General features: G+C 39.1%; 1 protein-coding gene across 2 annotated transcripts in view; it reads left to right on the forward strand.

Moving 5' to 3' along the window:
* The window catches only part of cab39l (calcium binding protein 39 like), a 57,406-nt gene that overhangs the window by 20,539 nt on the left and 13,769 nt on the right, over positions 1-23,098 (forward strand). For both annotated transcript variants that reach the window (XM_033032819.1, XM_033032820.1), the window contains 6 exons: positions 816-951; positions 13,982-14,146; positions 16,007-16,125; positions 19,726-19,894; positions 20,910-20,969; positions 21,065-21,130. In XM_033032819.1, the coding sequence (XP_032888710.1) occupies positions 844-951; positions 13,982-14,146; positions 16,007-16,125; positions 19,726-19,894; positions 20,910-20,969; positions 21,065-21,130 (687 nt within the window). In that variant the 5' untranslated portion in view covers positions 816-843. The remainder of the gene's footprint in view (positions 1-815; positions 952-13,981; positions 14,147-16,006; positions 16,126-19,725; positions 19,895-20,909; positions 20,970-21,064; positions 21,131-23,098) is intronic.

The raw sequence follows: 23,098 nt of genomic DNA on the forward strand, positions 1-23,098 counted from the left end.
TTCCCTTCTTTTCAAGTTAAAAGGTTAAAATTGAAGCTGTACAATAATTGTATAATTTTATATGCCGATTGCTTTATTCTTGTACAATTGCTTCTAATAAAAATATATATATTGCGAAAGATTAATGGGCCTGTCCCACTTAGGCGACTTTTTAGGCGAGTGCAGGAGACTCTGTGCTCACCACATGGTCGCCAGATGGTCGATGGTGGTCTCTGGTAAGTCTCGTTCATGGTCGCGAGGAGTTCCCGCATTCTGGGAATTAGTCGCGGTCTCAGTAAATTTTTCAACATGTTCAAATTTGTGTGTGTGTTCCACTCTGACTGTCGATGTTCCAGTTCCTGGTTTTTCAAGCAGCTGCCGGCAATTTAACAGTCGCCGGCAGTCCGCTGAAAAATCGCCTAAGTGGGACAGGCCCATAACGGCTGAGAGGTCAGTATTTCTAACCCCATCATCCATTTCACCAACGCTTGCAATGAGATGTTGCTGCTTGTTATTACGACACTATTTTACAATCTCCAAAACTGAAGGATGGATGGTGGTCGGGCAGACCAAAGAATGATGTGTATTAATTGCCCCACTCACTTTGGTTTGATGATTGACCTGGGAATGAATGACACTGCAAAATATGGCAGTTGAAAAATTCCTGCACTTTACCAGGTTGTGTGGAAAAATACCTGATCTACCAGTCATGAAGCTTCTGATAAAACATGTGCTAGTGTAAATAAATGCAGTTAACTGCTGGTTAAACATGATTTGTAAAACACTCAAGTTCAAATGTGAAGACTTACCTTTTTTCTGAATTTGTTTATTTGCAGGTAAATCCAGGGTGAAATAAAAACAAAAATGCCACTGTTCAAATCTCATAAAAGCCCAGCAGACATTGTCAGAAATCTCAAAGAGAACATGGCCATGCTGGAAAAACATCATATTTCAGACAAAAAGGCTGAAAAGGTATGCAATATTGCTTGAAAGATGCTGTCATGTGTGATTAATCTTGTTCTACGAATGAGAGATAAAGCAGTATGGAGTTTAGCTGAAAGCTGACAAAAGAGATTCTCTAGTAATATATCTTGTAAGGAACTAGTTCTTCAAATTAATTAATGAATTATGGTGTAAGTCAGCTTTTAAAACATTTTGTGAGGCTTTCATGGAATGAAAGAACTTGCAATGTTTAGTATCTTCCAGCTGACTATCTGCTTCATGAATGGAAATGAATGAAGCAGCCAGACTGTTCACAGGAAGGAGATAAATGCACATTTTTTGGCATTGATCATTTAAGTGGTAATCAGAACACCAAATAACCTTCCTTCTTTTCATCTTCAGTTTAATGGACAGATCCTCTGTTTATTACTTTTATCTCTGTAATAATATTTGTATCAACCTGACCCACAACAATCCCTCAGTGTTGCACAAATTTGTTCTAAAATTCTAATATAGAGCTTGAAATTGCTACCTTCTGACAACGAGCAAGCCAAATGCAAGATTATTGAAATAAAAATGCGTAAGATATTCTTCAAAAGTCCAGAAATTTAAATTTCTGCTGCTGTCAAACATTTGAAGATGGCACTAAATCATTCATCTAAACAGATTAGCATATTTAGTTAATAACCAGCAAACATGCATCCAATTTGTTGACTGAGTATCTGTTTGTTAATAAATACATAGTGTGTCAGGTTCTTGGCTGTAACTTGCACTTTTAAATATTAACACCTGACAGGAATTGCCTCTGTAATTTGACATAACAAATATTAACATCTGACAGAGGTATAGGAAGTGCTTTACTACATTTTAACAAAAATGTTGCAGTGCCAGTGGGGAGCAAAATAAACAGTTGGATGGCTATCAAATTGATTTTATAAGTAGAAATAAAAATTGCTCTATATGATCAAAACAACTGGAAACATACTATTCACTAATTAAAGAAAATGCTTGCATGTTTGTGGTGTTCCCAATGAATTACATCGTCTTGTACTTTAAAAATTCAAAAGAATTTGGGGCTAAATTACCTCTATATTCTGTAGGTCCTTTTGGGAAACGTTTGTGTAATCACGACCATGTGTTAAGTCAATAAAGAAATATGATTTGGTATCCTACTGGAATAAATATGATTTAGGTATAAGATTGTAAAATTACCTTTTAAATCTGGACATTGGTAATTTTGTGAAGAATATCGTCAGAATTATTAATTATAAATTTATGGATCATGGATCTCTGCTTGAATATTTTCGATGCGAAATAGTGGTTTGTTGTAAGTTATTTCTTTACATCATCCCTAAATTGAATGAATGAACTGATTGTACATGAACTAGACCAAGCTACCAGGTTACCATCTTTGGTAAACCTTTTCAAAAATTGATACCTTGTATGCTGCTTTTGGTATTCCATGTCGTTTTCTTAGACCACAGCTATCATTTAGTCATGGAGCACAGAAACAAACCTTTGGGCCCAACCTGTCCATGACGACCAAGATGCTTCCATCCAAGCTAGTCTCAAATATCCGCATATGCCCCATTTCCCTCCATGCTCTTTATATCCACGTACCTGTCCAAATATCCTTTAAATTGTGCTGTTGTACCTGCTTCAACTACCTCCCATGGAGCTCATTCCATATACCTATCACCATCTGTGTGGAAAAAGTTGCCCCTAAGATTCCTATTGAATCTTTCCCCTCATTTTTAACCTATGCCCTTTTAGTTCTTGATATGTCTACTCTAGGAAAATGATAGTGTACATTCACCCTATTTATTCCCCTCATGATTTGGTATATCTCTATATGATCACGCCTCGGCTTCCTACCCTCTGAGGAATAAAGTCCTAGCCTGCCCAACTGCTCCCTATTGCTCAGGCCCTTGAGTCTTGCCAACATCTTTGTAAATCATCTCTGCACGATTTCCATTCTTAATGGCATCTTTCCTATAATAGTGTGACAAAAACTGAAAATAATATTCATGTTATTAAGTTAATAACTTAACTTTCCAACTTCTGTACTCCCAACAAGCCAAAAGCCGTCTCCATCACCCTATCTACAGTGACCTCTGCTTCACAACACTCCCCAGGGTCCTATCATTCACTGTGAAGATCCTGCCCTGGTTTGACATCAAGATCCAGCATCTTACACATATCTGACTTAAACAACATATGCCATTCCTTGGTCCACGTCTAGCTGATCAAGATTCTGCTGTATTTCTTGATAACCACCATCACTGTCCACTACGACTACATCACCTATTGTCATCTGGAATCTTACTAATCATATTTTGCACATTCTCATCCAAATATCTCTTCTCTCTCTCTCTCCCCCCCCCCCCCCCCCCCCCCCATCTCCAATTGTTGCATTAAAGATGGTTGGGATTCAAAAGAACACTTCCCCTTGTGTGCTTCCTGGTTATTTTCTCCCTCTTCCTCACCTCCCCTATTTGGTTTGGCTAAAAAAAATCTCCAAGATAATATGGTGAAAATGTAATGCAAAGAATGGTTGAGTGAAATTCATTGAATTTAAGCAGAGTGTTCCAATTTAATACAATCAACTGTTTAGAAACTTGCAAAACTTTTAAATGGGATTGCTAACTGAACATGCAATATTGCACCTTGTTTCTGTTCTTGAAATAGTTATCTTTGTAAAGCTTTCTTAATCCCTGGTGTCCAGCAAGGGAAAGAATTTTAATATAAAATGGTGTCTAATTTTCCTGAATAGTAGTTTGCAGAATCTGAAAGGAGGATTTTTACTTGCTGTGACTTGATTAAGAGTGTGCGTGTCTGTGTGTGTGGCAACCTGTTGCACCTGATTACCTTGAGTATAGATTTGGGATTTGTGAACCCTTGTCTTCATTTGACTTTTTGTGCAATTAAGAAATCCTGGTCTTTCACAAGCAGCTGCTACATTCTAAGCTGAGATGCTGAATGATTTCATTTAATCCTATGTATTCAGTTGAATATTATTAATTTTCACCTACTAATCTTGTGCACATCACTTCGGTGCAACTTAAATGTTGTCAATAGGCAATCTAAGATCCCATGAAAATATAACTTGTTCTCAGCTTAAACACAGTAGCAAGTCCTTGTGTCATGTACATTTATTTTCTACAGATTTATCAGATGGCAATTGTTTTAAGTCGCATGTTTCTCTGCATCCCCTTTGCCTGATCAGGCACCCCTACCAGGTATGGGTGACTAGAGCCATCCATTTTACGGTTTGGTGATGACAGAAGTGCTTGGTTAGAACTAACTTATGGAACGATCTGCCTCTCCACATTAAACAGGCCTCTTCTCTGTCTGTTTTTAAATCACTTCTTAAAACCCATCTCTTCTCCGTGGCCTTTGATACCCAGTAAGATGTCGACTTTATTTACTTGATTTAATTTCTTATTTTGATTGCTTTTATTGCGTGGCTATTATTTTTACTCGTGTTTTATGTCTTTTAATTTATTGTTGTATTTCATATGTAATTTTTGCGCCTTATGTGAGCTGTTATGTTATGTTCTGTTATGTTGTCTGTTTATGATGTCTTGTTTATTCTTCTGTACAGCACTTTGGTCAACATTGGTTGTTTTAAAGTGCTTAACAAATAAAGTTGGATTGGATTGGAACTCTCTCCAATAAAAAGGGTCTAATTACTTATTTTTAATATTCAACTCCATTATCAAATGCAGAGTCCCTCATCCGCCAGAAATTTAATTAGACAAGCCACATAAATACCTATACTAGGGATTCCACCTTCTGACACTCCTATTATTTTCACTACCATAAGACCTTGATGCACTGCTTTTATTCACCGAAGTTGTTCTGGCAGTACTCTGCCAAATTGTTGCCTCCATACCTAGTAAGTTAAATACAGTAGGCATTTGGGTATATCTGCATGTCTGCTTTATATTTGGACACTATCTTCACTTGTTAATATCAGGAGTTGAGAGCATATAATTGTCATATGTACCAACAACAGAACAATGAAATGCTTACTTGCAGCAGCATAACATGTCTGCAATACACATGGATAAAACATAATAAACAAAAAATAAATAAATTAATAACTTGAATCATATTGCAAAAAAAGCCCCAAGTCCGTGTAGTAACCCAAGACAGTCCTCAGTTCATTGGTTAGTGTTGTGTAGTGTGTATGACCATGATGGTTATTGGGAAGAAACTGTTCTTAATCCTGGTGGTCACAGTTTTCAGACTCCTATACCACCTTCCTGATGATAAGAGTGAAATGAGAGCTTGGCCAAGGTGGGGATGCCTTTTTGAGGCAGCACCTCTTCTCTATCCCTTCTATGATGGGGGAGGACAATATCCATGATTGGCCTGATAGTCCACCACTTTTTGTAATCTCCTTTGTTCCTGGGCTTTTGAGTTGCCTAACCAGGCTGTGATGCAGGCAGGCAATATAATGCTAGGTATAAATTCAAGAATTACTTATCAAAAAACACATGTACATCATCGGGAATGTATTAGTTTAAGGCAGTAGCCCTTCTCGAGTACATTTTTTAATGGACAATAAATGCTGTCTTTGCCAGAAATGTCCATGTGAATTAAATGAGTTAAATAAAAATGTGCAAATTTGGAAATGTAGTAAATAATGATGTGAGCTGCAGCAGACTTCAGGAAAGCCAGCTGCATTTTAGATTACATTTTAATATTGAATTGTGAAAGGTTGAATTTTAGAATGAAGAACATGAAAAGTAAATTAACCTGGGGGCTTGCATGCACAAACTTTAAAGGCGGTAAGTAGTTAATTGGGCCTTTCAAACCTTGGTGATCTGGTGCTTTATGAACAGAACCAAAGTATTACAGTTGTACTAAACTTTATAAATCACTGGTCAGACCTGTTCTTCCCAACACACTGAGGAGGAGTGTCAATAGTTTTTGTGAGGGTGTAGAGAAGATTTTTGAATGACTAGGGCCAGAAAATATGTAGTTTGAAGATAATTGAGGAGTATTAATTGAACCATTCATAATTAAAACTTTGGAAAGTGTATTCAGGTGAAACTTGCTCTTGGGGTGAAGATCAGTACACAGGCTTCCGATTTAAAGTAATCTGCAAAAGAAGCAGAATAATGATAGGAATTTAAGACCAGCCATAAAGCTGCATTGCTTGCTGCTGACAATGTAGATGTCTAAAAAAATGTGGTGATCTCTGTAACCTGGACTTCCTTTTTCAATTGTAGGTTGCTGTCATGCATCAGATTCTGTCAAAGGGCTAGCGAGTTCTGATGTTATCAAGCTGGGCGATCACATTAAACCATCACATTAAATTGTATTTAAAGAGGAGAGACTAAAGAGGCTGCAGAGGCTGAAATCTTAAACAAAATAAAGTTCTGAAAGAATTCACAGGCCAGGCAACATCTGTAGAGGGGAATGGGCAGACAACATATTGGGCTGTGACTGAAGAATCCCGACAAGGGGTAGTCCATTTGGCACTTCGAGCCAGCACCGCCATTCACTGTGATCATGGCTGATCATCCACATTCAGTACCCTGTTCCTGCCTTCTCACCATATCCCCTGACTCTGCTATCTTTAAGAGGTCTATCTTAGTCTCTCTTGAAAACATCCAGAGAATTGGCCTCCACAGATTTTCCTCATCTCCGTTCTAAATGGTCTACCACTTATTCTTAAACTGTGGCCCCTGGTTCTGGACTCCTGCAACATCGGGTACATGTTTCCTGCCTCTAGCGTGTCCAATCCCTTAATAATCTTATATGTTTCAATAAGATTCCATCTCATCCTTCTAAATTCCAGAGTATGCAAGCCCAGCCGTTCCATTTTATCAACATATGACAGTCCCGCCATCCCCAGAATTAACTTTGTGAACCTTCGCTGCACTCCCTCAATAACAAGAATGTCCTTCCTCAAATTTGAAGACTAAAACTGCTCCAGGTGTGGTCTCACTAGGGCCCTGTACAACTGCAGAAGGACCTCTTTGCTCCTATACTCAACTCTTTTTGTTATGAAGGCCAACATGCCATTAGCTTTCTTCACTGCCTGCTGTACCTGCATGCTTACTTTCAGTGACTGTTGAACCCCCAGATCTCTTTGTACTTCCCCTTTTCCCTACCTGACACCATTCAGATAATAATCTGCCTTCCCGTTTTGCCACCAAAATGGATAACCTCACATTGAACTGCATCTGCCATGCATCCGCCCACTCACCCAACCTGTCCAAGTCACCCTGCATCCTCATAGCATCCTCCTCGCAGTTCATACTGCCACCCAGCTTTGTGTCATCTGCAGATTTGCTAATGTTACTTTGAATCCCTTCATCTAAATCATGAATGTATATTGTAAATAGCTGCGATCCCAGCACCGAGCCTTGCGGTACCCCACTAGTCACTGCCTGCCATTCTGAAAGGGACCCGTTAATCCCTCGTCTTTGTTTCCTGTTTGCCAACCAATTTTCAATCCATGTCAGCACCCTACCCCAAAATCCATGTACTCTAATTGTTCCCATGAACCTCCTATGTGGGACCTTATCAAATGCTTTCTGAAAGTCCAGGTACACTACATCCACTGGCTCTCTCTTGTCCATTTTCCTAGTTACAACTTCAAAACATTCTAGAAGAATAGTCAAGCATGATTTCCCCTTCCTAAATCCATGCTGACACGGACCGATCCTGTTGCTGCTATCCAAATGTGCCGTTATTTTATCTTTTATAATTGACTCCAGCATCCTGGTCTATAATTCCCTGTTTTCTCTCTCCTGCTTTTTTTCTAAATGTGGGACAACTTTAGCTACCCTCCAATCCACAGGAACTGATCCTGAATTAAGATAACATTGGAAAATTATCACCAATGCGTCCACAATTTCTTCAGCCGCTTCCTTAAGGGCCTGTCCCACTTGGCTGTCATTTGCATGCCATTTACGCGACCTTGTAGTGTGTGGGTAGCGCGGGACGGGCGCATGGAGGAGTGTGGAGTTGCGTGCGCCACCGGCCTGTCGTGTAAATGACGGCCAAGTGGGACATCCTGACGCAGCACAACATCTCACCTCCAACAGCAGCAGAAGCAGGCAAGCGATCGCCGAGCTCGGCCTGGGGCTCCCGGCCGTAGCGGATCCGGATTCGCCCCCGCTCCTACTCCCAGAGCGGGGCCACGACAATTGGAGATAGACACAAATTGCAGGAGTAACTCAGCGGGACCGGCAGCATCTCTGGAGAGAAGCAATGGGTGACGTTTCGGGTCGTGACCCTTCTTCAGACCCTTCTTCGGGTCGAGAAGAGTCTCGACCCGAAACATCATCCATTCCTTCTCTCCAGAGATGCTGCCAGTCCCGCTGAGTTACTCCTGCATTGTGTGTGTACCTTCAAATTACATCAAGTGCTCCAGACAGCTGTGCGGACGCATGATGACGCTACCGACCTGTCGCTTAAATGATGGCCAAGTGGGGCAGCCCCTTTAAGTGCCCTAGGACGCAGACCTTCAGGTCCAGGGGATTTGCTTGTATTTATATTGATGTAAATAGCTTGTTTTTGCATCACTTTAAGTAAATTTTTCCTTGATCCCAGCGATAAGCTAGTAAGGTCTGTGAATAAGGTCTGTCACTGATGCTAACTCTAGGATTTTTGGGTTAAACCACGCATACATAGAAATCCCTGTTTTTCACTTGGAGAGATCTGAGCATCACTCGTAGAGCTTGCATTTATTGTTCATTTTTATTGACTTTCCAGATGAATGGCTTGTCTGGCTATTTTCAGTTTTATGGGGTGATAGTAGTGAATGATGACAGTTTTACTGCTGCAAAATTCTGTTTATACAACAAATTATCAGAATATATTGTTTGCAAGTGTGGTGGAAGCAAAGATAGCTTCCTCAAGGCTTTTCGATATAAGTTTAAAAAAAACTGGAAGTGTGAGGAAGGAGTAATAAAGTGGAACTAATACATATAAAAATATCTTTGTCCATTGCTCATGTTAATGAACTATATGATTTTAATTACGAATTACAACAACTTTTGCAAGACATTTGTACTGATATAGCGATAGGAAGGGTATTGAGGGCTATGCACCAAATGCAGGAAAATAGGACTAGCTCTCTATGCCAACTTCTTTGGCATAGAGAAGGTGGGCCGCAGTGCCTGGTCCTGTGCTGTTCTGCTCTATGACTCTGACTTTAATTAACTTTCTAATTAATCCCGCAGCTGGGGAGATGAATGCTGTTATCGTGTATCATTTGTTGCATTCAATCCATCAAGTCATTGGGGAGTGAGGGCAAATCATGACTTCAGGAAAAGGCGTAGTTAACAATGTCCCCCGCATAATAGATGTAGGATTGAAAACAATGACGGGCTGGGTGCTGTCAGCATATAATTACAGATTGGTCCCGTGTTTAGCAGAGGAGCTGAATTTTGTATATTGAGACAAATAAGGGTGGAATCAACCGCCTGTGGATCAACAAAGTTAAGCACAGGTGATAAATTTCAAGCGCATTTGCAGAGAATTTGAAGAAAACTTCTTACTGTCTTGTGCTTTTATTAACTTTTAAGTAAGATGTCTCGGTAATGCTAATGAAAGATTGAATGTTGTGGTGTAAACCAATAGGAGTGGCCTGAATTGTTTCAAGGATCATTTAGAAATTGATAAATATTGTGACTTTGAGAAAAATGAAACCAAGATGAGACAAGTAGAAAGAAAGAAGCTTTTGTAAGAAGGAAGGAATTGATGTGCAGAAGAATCACTCAATCCAGTATATCAGAGTTTGGGAGACAAAATAGTCAACTCTTTCAACCTGGTTACTGTGATGAGGTGGGAGGGCTCAAAGAAATGGTACAGTTTGTGCTAAAGACATTCTGGGCATGCTTTAGATCCTGAAGTTGTCTGGTAACTTCAAGAAGGAGAGTTGATATTATTTCAGTTGATGAAATCTGATCCCGTTTGTCATGTACCAAGAATGGTAAAAAAAATATTGGAAATAATTTGCAGGTTCAGCAGCACCTGAGTATTTACTATTTTGATTTCATATTTTTTGAATCATTAATATTTTGCTTGTAAATTACTCAAGCCTTATAAGTCGAAGATAGACACAAAATGCTCGAGCAACTCAACGGGCCAGGCAGCAACTCTGAAAAGAAGGAATAGGTGATGTTCCGGGTCTGAAGAAGGGTCTAGACCCGAAACGTCACCCATTCCTTTTCTTCAGAGATGCTGCCTGTCCAGCTGAGTTACTCAAGCATTTCATGTCTAGTCACAAGTAAGGTTTTTTTTTTTCTTCTCTTTCACTGTTGTCCCCTTAGAGGCTTCCTCTTATTTTTCTTCTAACCTTCGATATATCATCTGAAAAGTCCACTTCCATATAATTGTAATGGCACTGAAGAATATGGCCCATTTAAATCTATGCTAACTCTCAGGGCAACAATCCTATCAGTCCCTTCACCTTTCTCCTTATTTCCCTGTAAGACTTATTCCCTCTTGCACATACTCATCAACTTATCTTTCATCTTTTTGCCAATAACTTGGGAGTCATTTGTTTTTGCTAGTTAACCTACCAACAAGTCTTTTGGATTGTGGAGGTAACCCATGAGGTCATGAAGAGAAAATATAAACTCCACACTGCACCTGAGATCAGGATTGAACATGGGTCCCTGGAGCTATAAGGCTGCAGTGTTAGCTGCTGCATTACTATGCCACCTTTTTGAATATTGGTTTGTATATTGACTACATGGTAATTTTCCCTAATACCTCCTGTACATGAAAACCTTAATAAATCCAATCTGTATAAGTACTCCCTTGCTGGATTGATAAAGCAGCAGAGGTATGGAAGCTGTTGTGAGCGATGCTAACAAGCAACTCGTGGAGATGATATTCTCACTAATGCTCATTTTGGATGCATTGCAGCTGCACTCTTCCAGGCGTTGGTTCATGGCTGAAAGAAGTGAATTTTGGAATTAAGTGGCTAGATCAACGTAAATAATATTCTGAATTAATTTTATTACCTGAAGTTAAATTCACCAACTACAAGAGTGAGATTTGAATTTGTTTCCTTTGATCACTGGATGCCAGTCCAGGAACTTGACCGCTATGGTACCATGCTACCAGAGAATTAATCTGAAAGGATTAGAAAAAGTGGAGGTGTGGAGGAAGGTGTTTTAAAGATGGGGCTATAGGAGGTTATATGCCCTATAAAACTAGATAGTGTGGAGGAAGAGGTCTAGGATAAATTTGTGAAGGATCTCTGAAGAGCAAAAAAGATTAGCATCATTATGAACTCTGACAACTATTCATTTGGTGAGCCTATAACTAAGTGTGGCACATCCTCGAGCTGAACAATAAAGGAAGTTATTAGAGTGGAGTCATGGTAGGTTGAGGTGAATTAAGGCAACATCATGATGGTGAGCACAGACATTGCTTGTGTCTTTTGTTAATGTATTTTAATGACATGGTGTAGCACTTGAATTGAAGTGATTCAAATAGAGTTATGGATACAGTGTGCATTATATCATGAGGTAACAATTATTCAAGGGGTTTCATGGAGGATTAAAAAAGAGATTGATATTTTTAGATCAATTCTTGAAGTTGGGCGCTGCATGGCATGGTTAAATTAATGAGGGAATTGTTCATGTTGAAAACTTAATTATAGTATCTCCCCAAAATAATCACTGCAGTTATTAAGTTTCATGTTCCAAGTGTACCTTTCACAATTTTGATCCTGTGAGATGTGTGCTTTCTCTCTGGTTCCAACAAACTTTGCCTCTGCACTCCCCAACTATTTGAAATTTGGTATGTTTATGTATTAAGTGGAGAGTGAAAGGTTTTATTCATTATTAACGGATGGTGCTGACTTACCATTGAACCCAAACCTAGGTTATGTAACAATAAAAGGCATTGTCACTTCTTTTAAATTATCATGCAATGTGCATAACTCCTTAATGTTTTTAAGCTGACCTACAGTGCCCTCCATAATGTTTGGGACAAAGACCCGTCATTTATTTATTTGCCTCTGTACTCCACAATTTGAAATTTGTAATAGAAAAAATCACATATGGTTAAAGTGCCATTTACCTAATGTCATTGTGAGACATATGCGGTACCAAAATAGGGCTTAAGTGTCTTGAAGTGCTTTCTCTCATTGGAGGCCTGCATCTTGAGCATTGAGCAATACATTGGAAGTAAGATTATTTTTCCAGGTCCATTGAAGAGAGTATCTGCATAAAATAAAAAGGGATGCTGATATTTTTGCAAGGTTTAAAGTTTGATGTAGCTAATGAGATTATATTTAGAAAGTGATGCTTAATGTAGCGATGTTACAAAACTTACCTTCAGTGGCGCTGCAGTGCTGCCACTGGCAGTGTGCGCGACTTAACGCATTTTGAGGGGGGGGGGGGAGGGACTAAAATCCAGTTTTCTACCGCCTGTCTGGGGCGGATTTCCTTGGGCTGCTAGCTGCTGCAGAAAAATCGTTCCGACTTCCATTCCCGTTTTAAATTTATTTTTTATTTTTTATATAATCACGAGAAAATTGAATAATTATATTTAAATGAAAAGCGGCTTGTAACGCCGTCAACGCCTACAACGTGACGGATCTCAAGTACGGGACAAAACACGGTGTAAGTCGTCTATTTTACATATAAACTTGCTTCTTGGGATGACTAATCAATCCTCGATAAGCGGAAATGTGATTTGGGCCCCATACGAAGCGGCAGTGTTTTTCCTGCCGATATGGGGTTCAAATTCACCGCGAATGCAACGTTCCAATCGATCGCGTTCCAGAGGCAAGATAATTAAAATGCCAATTTTTTTGGAGATAAGCCGTCTAAATTGTCTATTTTGTGTTATTCTCTCTCTCCATGATCATTATTTTTTAAACTAAATATTCACAACCGTTTGAGTCGCATCTATTGTGCAAAAAGCAATAATTCGATTATATTTTGGGTGGCTGTTTCTAGATTAATTTATGGGAATTAAACATTAAATTCTTTCCATCTGGGATATAAATTCATGACAGTGAGATTAAAAAATCATGTTATATTGTCAATTCTTGTGTGAATGGGATTAGTTGTTATTTGGATACTTAGGCTATTTAAAAAATATATCCTTTTCTGAAGAAATTGAATCTACAGGACATTGTTAATGGGAAAGTAGTGGGCAGAACGGCATGTGTGGTTTGAAGAGCAAAAACTTGTAGTTTACAATGCCAAAATTGAAAAGTTGAGAGAAGGTGTACAGAGTTGCTTATTGGTTACAATCTGAGGAGTATGATGATGCTACTGATTATGATATGCCAATGTACCAGCTAGCAATTGATCTTCTCCATAAAGACTTTGTCTATTGCTAGAAATTGTAATTTATTTACCTATCTGTTACGGATTTACAGCATATTATACAATAATAATAAAGTTCTGATCTTGAGAATATCACATTTTTGAATTTTCAAGGCAGTCTGGGTGTTTATTACTATTCCGTCACAACAGTCAATTTTGTAATTAACTACAATTAGGTAATTAACTAATTATATGCTTTAATTTCAGGTTATCCAAGTAAGATGTTTTATATTTGTTTCAGAATACTTCAATCTATAATAACTGAAAGTTTCATTCAGTTCTCTTGATATTTAAGAAAGTTATGGACTTTTGACTGTCCTCGATCACAGTAGAAGTTAAGTCAATGGAAAAGCAATAGGGAACACGATGCTAATTTCCGAGTATGAAAACGGCCATAACTTTTTTTTTAATACTGAAGATATGAAAGTGAATTAGGTGTCAAATTAAACTTTTCTGATGGGATAAATTGCAGACCTGACTTTTTAAATCTCAAAATTTTGTAACATTGCTACTTAATGCTGAAAATGTTATAAATATATTTGTCATGTTGATTTTTTCCCCCTGAAATTTAGTATTAAAATTGTACATATTGTGATTGATGCAATACCATAGAGTGATCTCTCCACCAATGTTAACTTTAACATGGAAATGTTTCCATCTAGATTTTAGTTTTATTTCTCTTTTCCTCTGCTGAAACCTGGAAAGAAAATGTATCTATTTTCTTTCTTTGACTTAAGGCCACTGAGGATGTGTCAAAATCCCTGCTAACCATGAAAGAGATACTGTGTGGTACCAATGATAAGGAGCCTCAGACTGAAACCGTTGCACAGCTGGCACAGGAACTATATAATAGTGGACTGCTGATATCATTAATTGCACACTTACAACTGATAGACTTTGAGGTAAGAAATCCTGGAATGGTGTATTTGTGATGGCTATTTTGTGAAAGATTAATGTTTCAGGGGTGACAGTGGTATGCTCCTTTTGCTCAAATGCAACAATCATTTCCTCTGGTGGCTTTAATCCATAATTTGTATTACATTATGCATTATTACATTGAGGTGAAAGAGTTTGTAAAATTTACACCTCTATGTCTGTGGCCACATGTTTAAATTGAGGTCAACGTTTAACAACAATTAAGTTTTGCATCTGTACAATCTGATGAATGTAACATGACGATAGATATACATTGCTACAACCAAGATAAAATATGGATTCTTTGAAGCAAAGGAACATTCTCCCTGCTTCTGCAAAAAAAATGTTTCTTTCATTTAACTGCAACAAGTTACTTTGTTCTTCCTTTATGTTCCAAAGTTGATAGTTGTCCACTCCAGATAAATCTAAATTTGCACTTCTGGGATTTCTATTATAATGTGCATATGGTTCATTATACTAACTATGTCCTCGACTGAAGAATTGAGTCATCTTGACCAGCCTTTTATCCTCGATAGATTATAAATAAAATGTGCTGAACAAAAGGGACTAGTGGATATGTTTAGAAAGACTTGAGGATTTGTTTTTATTTATAGAGTTAAATTATTTCAAGACTCCAGATTTATACATTTCACTTGTTTACAAAGTGCTATATAACCCAAGCATATCTTGCCACCCTTTGAAAATGGTGTGCAAGTTTGTTGTAAACTCTGGTTTACTTCTAGTTTGCAATTGGGGATTCTGGGCACATTAACAAAATGTTTTAGTCTGAGGTCATTTTTTTGGAAGCTGGGTAAAGTAAAACAGATTGGTATCAAATTACATGCAGGAAAAGTATAGTACTTCAACATGAAGCATCAGAAAGTTGTTTTTTAAAGGACATAAATTAGATGCAGTTTGAAGAATCAAGACCTTTTCCATTTGCCAATGTTTAGCACATCTGTGTTTAGTTTTATTAAAACCTGTCTTCAATAGGGTGAGTTTAAAGGGATTGCTGGAAAGAAGGATTTGGTAAGTTTAAAGGGAACCCTACCCCCAATCATAAGGAAGAAGGATCCAAATCCGAAACATCATCTAACCGTGGTCTTTAGAGATGTTGCCTGATCTGATGAGTTACTCTAGCACTTAGTGTCCTTTTGTGGGAATTAGTGAGTTTCAGAGCACTGGGTGTTACAAGGGAGCACAGAAACCAGGGCTTCAGAGGGAGTACAAGAACAGGGGCACTGGTTTGTTGGAAGGAGCACGGGGACCAGAGCCTAGTAAGTCAGGTGCCAAAGCAATGGGATTTCTGAATAGTGGATTATTAGAGTTTTGCATTAAAAAATGTAAACTATCCTAAACTTGCCTTCCTTCCTCGTCACTCCTCTGCATTCAGATGAATGGTCTTGTTGTTCCTGTGCCAAATCTAACCTGGTGTATGTCCAATGGGCAAACTCCTAGCAGATTTGTTGGGGAAACTGGAGGTTTATGCTTTACACCGTTTACAGGTTTACACGGTGGTCTGTCAGGGGAGTTCAACCTTGCATTAATGCGAACCATGTAGTGCAAGTGTGCTTGTGTAGGAGTCCTGAACATGTTTGGATGTACATACCTAAGTACTGGCGGCACTGTGGGGGGGCAGGGGGGGTGCTTTTTATTGAAGGTGCAAACTATAATTTTGAGCTTCCGAGCAAACTAGATATTTTTATTTTGCATACTTGGTTTTAAAGATTGGCTCAAGTCTTGAGTTTACTGGTTTTAATTATGTGCATATTAACACTTTATATTAAAAAAATACCCTCTGCGATGGTCTGACTTTTGACTTTACAATCATATGCTTCATAAAACAGGGGAAGAAGGATGTTACCCAGATTTTCAACAACATTTTGCGGAGGCAGATTGGCACTCGAACTCCAACAGTGGAATATATATGTTCTCATGAGCAAATTTTGTTTATGCTTTTAAAGGGGTATGTATTATCCAGTGGTTTTCTACAATGATTTAATTTTGTATGCCGCCTTGTTGAAATCGTAAGATTTTTAGTGTATGGAATGAACAAAATAAATTGATTAGCAAGCCTGCAGTATGGGTATCTGAGCTTTAGGCATCTTAACAATGTTGACAACATGGCCAAGAAACGGACAAGGTGACAGTTTTGCAGAACTACTGTGGTCTCCTAATGACTATCATTAACTTCCAGTTGCATGCCATTTCGACTCCCCTTACCATTCCTGTCTGTCTTCTGCCTTCTCCACTGCCAGTGAGAGGCCAGGCGCAAACTAAAAGAATAACACTGTTCTGCCTGGGTTGTCTAAAATCTAATGGTATGAATATTGAATGCTCCAACTTCAGGTAGTTTGCACTACCTATGCTCCTTTCTCTGACAACACGAACCTCATCTACTGTGGCCCCCTTTACATCGACAAGGCCAAGTATAGACCAGGTGACCGTTCCACCGACTGTATATCCACAGTCTTCGCAGTGCCATTAGGATGCCAAGAGGGAATTCCAGGCGAAGCTGGAGTCGCAAGACAATACCCATAGATTGTGACAAGGCTGCACTCTAAAATGGGCTACATAGCGAAGGTCCCTCCCCAATGAGCTAATGCATTCTACGCCCACTTTGAATAATAGGTTGGTGGAGGAGTGTCGCCTGCCCTGTCAGGCTCAGGTATCAACAGTTACTGTGGCAAATGTAAGATCGGCCTTCCTGAGAGTGAATCCGTGGAAAGAAATTGGTCCAGATGGAGTCCCTGGCCACGATCTCGACCTGTGTGGATCAGCTTGCAGTAGTATTCAGATATCGTTAACCTCCCACTACTCCATTCTGAGGTCCCCACCTGTTTCCTTGATGACTACTGTCCAGTGACTGACATCCACCATCATTAAGTGCTTCACGAGATTGGTGATGGAGCATATTAACTCCAGCCTTCCAGAGAGTCTTTATCCATTGTAGTTTGCTTTCCGTCGCAACGGGCCCACAGCACACGCCATCTCCCAGGTCATGGAAAACCTAGATACCAAGGACTTGTACGTCAGACTCCTATTTATCAACCATAACTCTGCCTTCGATGCCATAATACCATCCAAGCTCATCTCCAAACTGGACCCAGGATCAGGACCCCCCCCCCCCACCCTGCCACTAGATCCTCTACTTTCTGGTCCACAGATCACAATGATAGATGAAAACACATCTTCCACAATAATCCTCAACACCGGTGCCCTGCAAGGATGTGTTCTTAGTCTCCTGCTTTACTCTCTATCCACTCACGATTCTGTGGCTAAATTTGACACTAACTCATCATCTACAAGTTTGCAGATGAAGCCACTATGTCGGCCAAATCACAAACAATAACAAGATGGAGTATTGATAGGAGATAGCGAAGTTAGTAACATGGCGTCAGGATAACAACCTCTTCCTTTGAGTCAGCAAGATGAAGGAGCTTGTTATCAACTTCAGGGAGCATGGTGGACTACATGCCTGAATCAGCATTAATGGTGCTGGTGGAACTTGTTGAGAGCTTCCAGTTCCTTACCATTAACATTACCAACCACATTAAAGCCACAGCCGAGAAGGCACACCAATGCCTCTACTTCCTCAGGGGACTGAGGAAATTCAGCATATCTCCAATGATTCTTACAAACTTCTACCGGTGCACCGTAAAACGCATACTGTCAGTTTGCATCACAGCTTGGTTTGGGAACAGCTCTACCCAAGACCACAAGAAATTGCAGAAAGTTGTAGATGTAGCTCAGTTCCTCACACAAACCAGATTCCCCACTATTGACTCACACTTCACATTCCCCCAGAAAAGCAGCCAATGACCTGTTCAATCCCAGTTATTCCTTCTGCTCCCTACCTCCGTTGGGCAGAAGGTACAAAAGCTTGAAAGCGTACACCACCAGACTCGGGAACACCTACTTCCCCTCTGTTATCGGGATTCTGAATTGTCCTTCCATAAGCTATGGTACTGTCTGAGTCACCTCATTGTGGACATTGGACTTTGTTTATGGAACTGTTGCGTTGAGAGCTGTATTCTTCACTTTATCTTCCACTTTGCTCTCCTATTGTATTTGGGTTTGACTTGATTGTATTTGTGGTTAATATTATCTGATCTGATTGGAGAGCATGCAAAATAAAGCTTTTTACTGCACCTCGGTACGTGACAATGATAAACCTAAACACTTGTGCTTGATTCACCTAACCCTGCTAGATATCTTGTTTGCTAACCATTTTATTCCCCTTCCCATTCCCATACTCTCCTTTCTGTCCTGGGCTGTCTCCATTGCCAGACTAAGGTCACATGCTAAATGGAGGAACAGTAGCTCATACTCTGGGCAGTTTACAGCCCAATGGTATAAATACTGAATTTTCCTATTTTGGGTAACACTCCATCTGGGTGCATTCCCATTTCTCACACTATCCTGCCCTCTCCTCTCCACCCCCCCCCCCCCCCCCCCCCCCCCACCCCCCTTCTATCTGCATCTATATCCCTTCATATTACTATTCCTTTATTTCGCATCCCTTCTCTGCTACAACCTTTTGTCTCCTTTATCTCTTGCCTTTTTTTCACTCATCTGCTAATCAAAAACCCGCCACTACTGTATCCACCTATCACTTGCCTGGGTTTATCCTATCCCAACCTCTTTTTCCATCTTCCCACCTGCTACAGTCAGACTGAAGAAGGGTCCTGACTTAAACCATCACCTATCCATGTCCTCCAGAGATGCTGCCTGACCCGCTGAGCATTTTGTGGGGGGTTTTCTGCCCAATATTTCCTTCCCACAGTTTAAAGTTTAGAACTTATTTTATCCATCAAGGCACAATCCAACTGTGACTTTGTATATTGGCAGTATATCTTCCATCCATGTGTATTACTGAAAACTGGACTTTTTCTGCATTTCGTTTTTTAGTTTCAACTTCTGACCGTGGATTTCATAGCTCTTGTGCTCTGGATGCAGGATTGGTATAAAGCAAGATACTGACCCTGAATCTTGTGCTTGTGCATATTTCTGCAAATAAAAACAGTCTATTAAATATTTGAATCTGAAGAAAAATCCCCAAATAGTGGCATAAGTGTTTTGAAAAGAAAGCAGTGCAGTCAAATTTCCTCAAGAGAAGGAATGAGTAGGCATAACACTGCCATGAAGACTAATTATTTAATCATAATAGTTAGCTATATAAATATCCTTTCTGCCAGTGAAATAAAACGTGCTACTTTGAGAATTATTTTAATGTACTGTATCAATTGGGAAAACTCATGCATAATAAGGATCATTGTTCTGGGCATTTTGGTTCATTCCCTGTGTGTACACTTGCTTGATAGGGAAATTGAAAAATGTTTTCTATCAAAACTTAAGAATAACAAAGCTAGAATTTTACTTTTTAATTTATGAAATTAATTTATTGGAAATAGTTCGCAAAGAAAACCAATCCATGGAAATATACTAACTGAGTGTTGTTTGTAAATGAAACTTTTAATGTTTGTTAAAATGTTGGCTTCATTCTAATGGTGGTCCTTGATGTCAGTACTTTGTCCTCCAAAGTCTATCATTGTCTTTTATTCAGGTATGAAACACCAGAGATTGCCTTGAACTGTGGAATAATGCTGAGAGAATGCATCAGACATGAACCACTTGCCAAAATTATCCTATACTCTGAACATTTTAAAGATTTCTTCAAATATGTGGAAATGTCAACATTTGACATTGCTTCAGATGCCTTTGCAACATTTAAGGTAAATTAAGCTCTGAAAAATCTTTGTTCACTTTGTCACATGTTAAATGTGTATTATTATAATTCAGATGCACTAACTGTTGTATTATTGATACTTTTCACACTACTGTGCCATTGGCACCATTCCTCAGGGTTGGGAATCCCCATATATTGTAAATCGTTCTGTGACAAATGGTAAAATTGAAGTTAATCTAATTACTTTCATTTTGTAATCCAATGTGGAATTGTTATGGCAGTTTAAATTTCTTTTTATTGGAGTGTGATCAATTTATGATCCTGGCAGAACAAATACATCAATTTAGATTTGCACATCTCTGATCTTCTGACTTTGAATGTCTTAAAGTGTTTTATTAAGAGCTTGGCTTGTGAGTGGCTAAAGTCTGAAAGATGAAGAATGCCCATCGTGCTGTTACTGATATGTAAAGTGAATTCAAAATTATAAATAATGGTAAGATTTGAACAGGAGTTTCCTGTATATTTTCGATCACTGCGATGGCGATTACATATATTAAATATATTTTCTATTTGAGTGTTTATCCTCGTGTATTTTAAACACAAACATTTCACTCCAGGCCTTAGATTTCAGTTTTGTAAGAATTTGGATTGAAGATACGATACGATAGAACTTTTTAAATTAATTTAATTAAATAGAAATTTATAAATTAGTTATTTATTTTATGCCAACCGTCATAAAAACACGACATGATACATGAAATTAAAGTGACGAGTGGAAAGTCCAGGATTGGGGATGTGCAAAGATGCGGGAGGGGGGAGCGGGCAGGGAAGTCGGTCTACCCCACGTCATAAGGGGAAGGAGTTGTACAGCTTGAAAGCCACAGGGGAAAAAGGATGAACTTATTATATACCTAACTTATTATATGAACTTACTGAGAAGTTAAGAAAAATGATCAATTATATTTTAGCGAAGTGTCTCATCTATATTGTATAGTTTTATGCTTTGAGGGGGCTAGTTCTATTTCTTGAACAAATTTAACTTCTGCCATGTTCTTTTATAGGACTTGCTTACCAGACATAAAGTCATGTGTGGACAGTTTTTAGAACAGAATTATGATTTGGTAAATATAAACAATTTTGATTTCTAGTTTAAAAATTATTTTAAAATAACAAAATTTCTGATTTTATTCAAATTTACTTTTTTCTTTCAATCTAGGTATTTAATGACTATGAAAAGTTGTTGCACTCTGAGAACTACGTGACAAAAAGACAATCATTAAAGGTAATACAAAAGGAGTCTATTATAATTTGTGCTCTATTTATTATTTACAGAAAAGAAAACTGGATTACTTGTTCAGGTAGATTTTTCCCATTTGAAAGAAAATCAGAAATCTTTGGCCCAAAATTAGCCACTGTGTGTTTGAAATAGTACATAAAATAGTATCATAAGAAGGAATTCAAGAGCAGAAATTGTTAACCCTGGTCAGAATATTAGTTAGACTACTCTTCAACATTTAAAAAAAAAGTGTGTCAAAAGACATTGATACAAATACATCGATAGATGCTCCTGAACACATCATCAGTGATGTAACCTGGGGTCATTGGGTGTTTCAGGTCTTTCAACATCGGACACCCTCACCCAGGCGACCCAGCCGTGGTTGATCAGACCACGACTTGTGTTCAGGTGGCATTCGCTCCTCCCCATGGACCTCCTCTCCTGATCCAGAGCCATCTCGAGGCCTTCTCCGCTGCCTCTGTGGTGTTCTTGATGGCCCTTCTCCTCGCCACTCCATTTATGCCCAGTGCACTCGAGGCTTTGTAGAGCGATTGCCCTGCAAAACCTCTGCAGCCAACTTCGATGGGCATACACCTTGCCTTCCAGCCCTGCTTGCGGCAGTCTATGACCAGCTCTTCATACTTGGCCATCTTCCTCTCGTGGGCCTCCTCCAGACGGTCCTCCCACGGCACTGTCAGTTCCAACAAGACGATGTTTTTGGTCGCCTCTGAGACCAGGAGGATATCTGGCCTCAGGGTGGTCGTGGCAATGTGCCATGGGAACTTCAGCTGTTTCACCAGGTCTACGGAAAGCTGCCAGTCCTGCGCAGTCGCCAGGATTCCTGACTGATTCCTGGCTGTTGTGGTTCTTGGCAGCTGCACACCTTCACGAAAGTGATCATCTGGGTGGTGGGGCGTTCTCGTCTGCAGTACTGGATTACTTGTTCAGGTAGATTATTCCCATTTGAAAGAAAATCAGAAATCTATGGCCCAAAATTAGCCACTGTGTATTTGAAATAGTACATAAAATAGTATCATAAGAAGGAATTCAAGAGCAGAAATTGTTAACCCTGGTCAGAATATTAGTTAGACTCCTCTTCACCATTTTTTAAAAAGTGTGTCAAAAGACAGAAGGCATTACAATAAAGAATTGCAATTACAGAACAAATGCCTGCATGAGTATGTGTCTGTATCATTGTATTTAATTTTCACTGTTTGACCGTAATTCCAGACGTGTCTAGTTGAGGTTCCAAAATTATCATTTCAAGTTATAGTCTGTATTCAACAGTGTGAGATTTATTAGATTTCAATGTTCACTTGCAACATTGGGAAGTAGCACTTCTAAATCTGGAAGTTCTGTGATGGCTGAAAAGTTTAATCTTGTTACAAACAATGATCCAATTTTATTTTAGTATGAATGCAAGGTGTCTCAGCTATATTGCTTTCATACCTGAAAGAACACAAAAAAAGGGGCCTAACTCAGGTTAGGCAGCATCACTGGAGAACATGGATATATTCACTTGGGTAGCTTAAACCTCATGGTGTGGCCACTGAGTGCTCAAATTTTAGCTAACTAAAACGCAGAATAACCCCCAATTTCTCCCCCCCCCCCCTCAATATTCTCCACAGATGCATGCCTGCTTTTTTGTTGGTTGCGACCAACAGTCCTTGTTCTAAACCTACCCTGGCACCATCCTCCAGTGCTTTCTCTGCTATATCGACAACTACAGTTTAATGTGCATCATAATGTGTTCCTATGATGGGTTTCTTCCTGCTCAGATTTTTGAAGGAGCCTCTTTCACCTTTGAGATCTCCACGTCTTTGCCGTTGATTACACTTTCCTTTACATTATTTTATCCCCAGTACATGCGTGGTGATTTCTTTTCTCTATTTGATGCAAAGATAAGTTTCACTGCACATTTCCCATCAGAAAATGCAAATCTACCTTTGCACCATTTATCTCTTCATGTTGCAG

The sequence above is a fragment of the Amblyraja radiata genome, chromosome 14 (assembly GCF_010909765.2).
Source record: "Amblyraja radiata isolate CabotCenter1 chromosome 14, sAmbRad1.1.pri, whole genome shotgun sequence".
In the NCBI taxonomy this organism is placed as follows: domain Eukaryota; kingdom Metazoa; phylum Chordata; class Chondrichthyes; order Rajiformes; family Rajidae; genus Amblyraja; species Amblyraja radiata.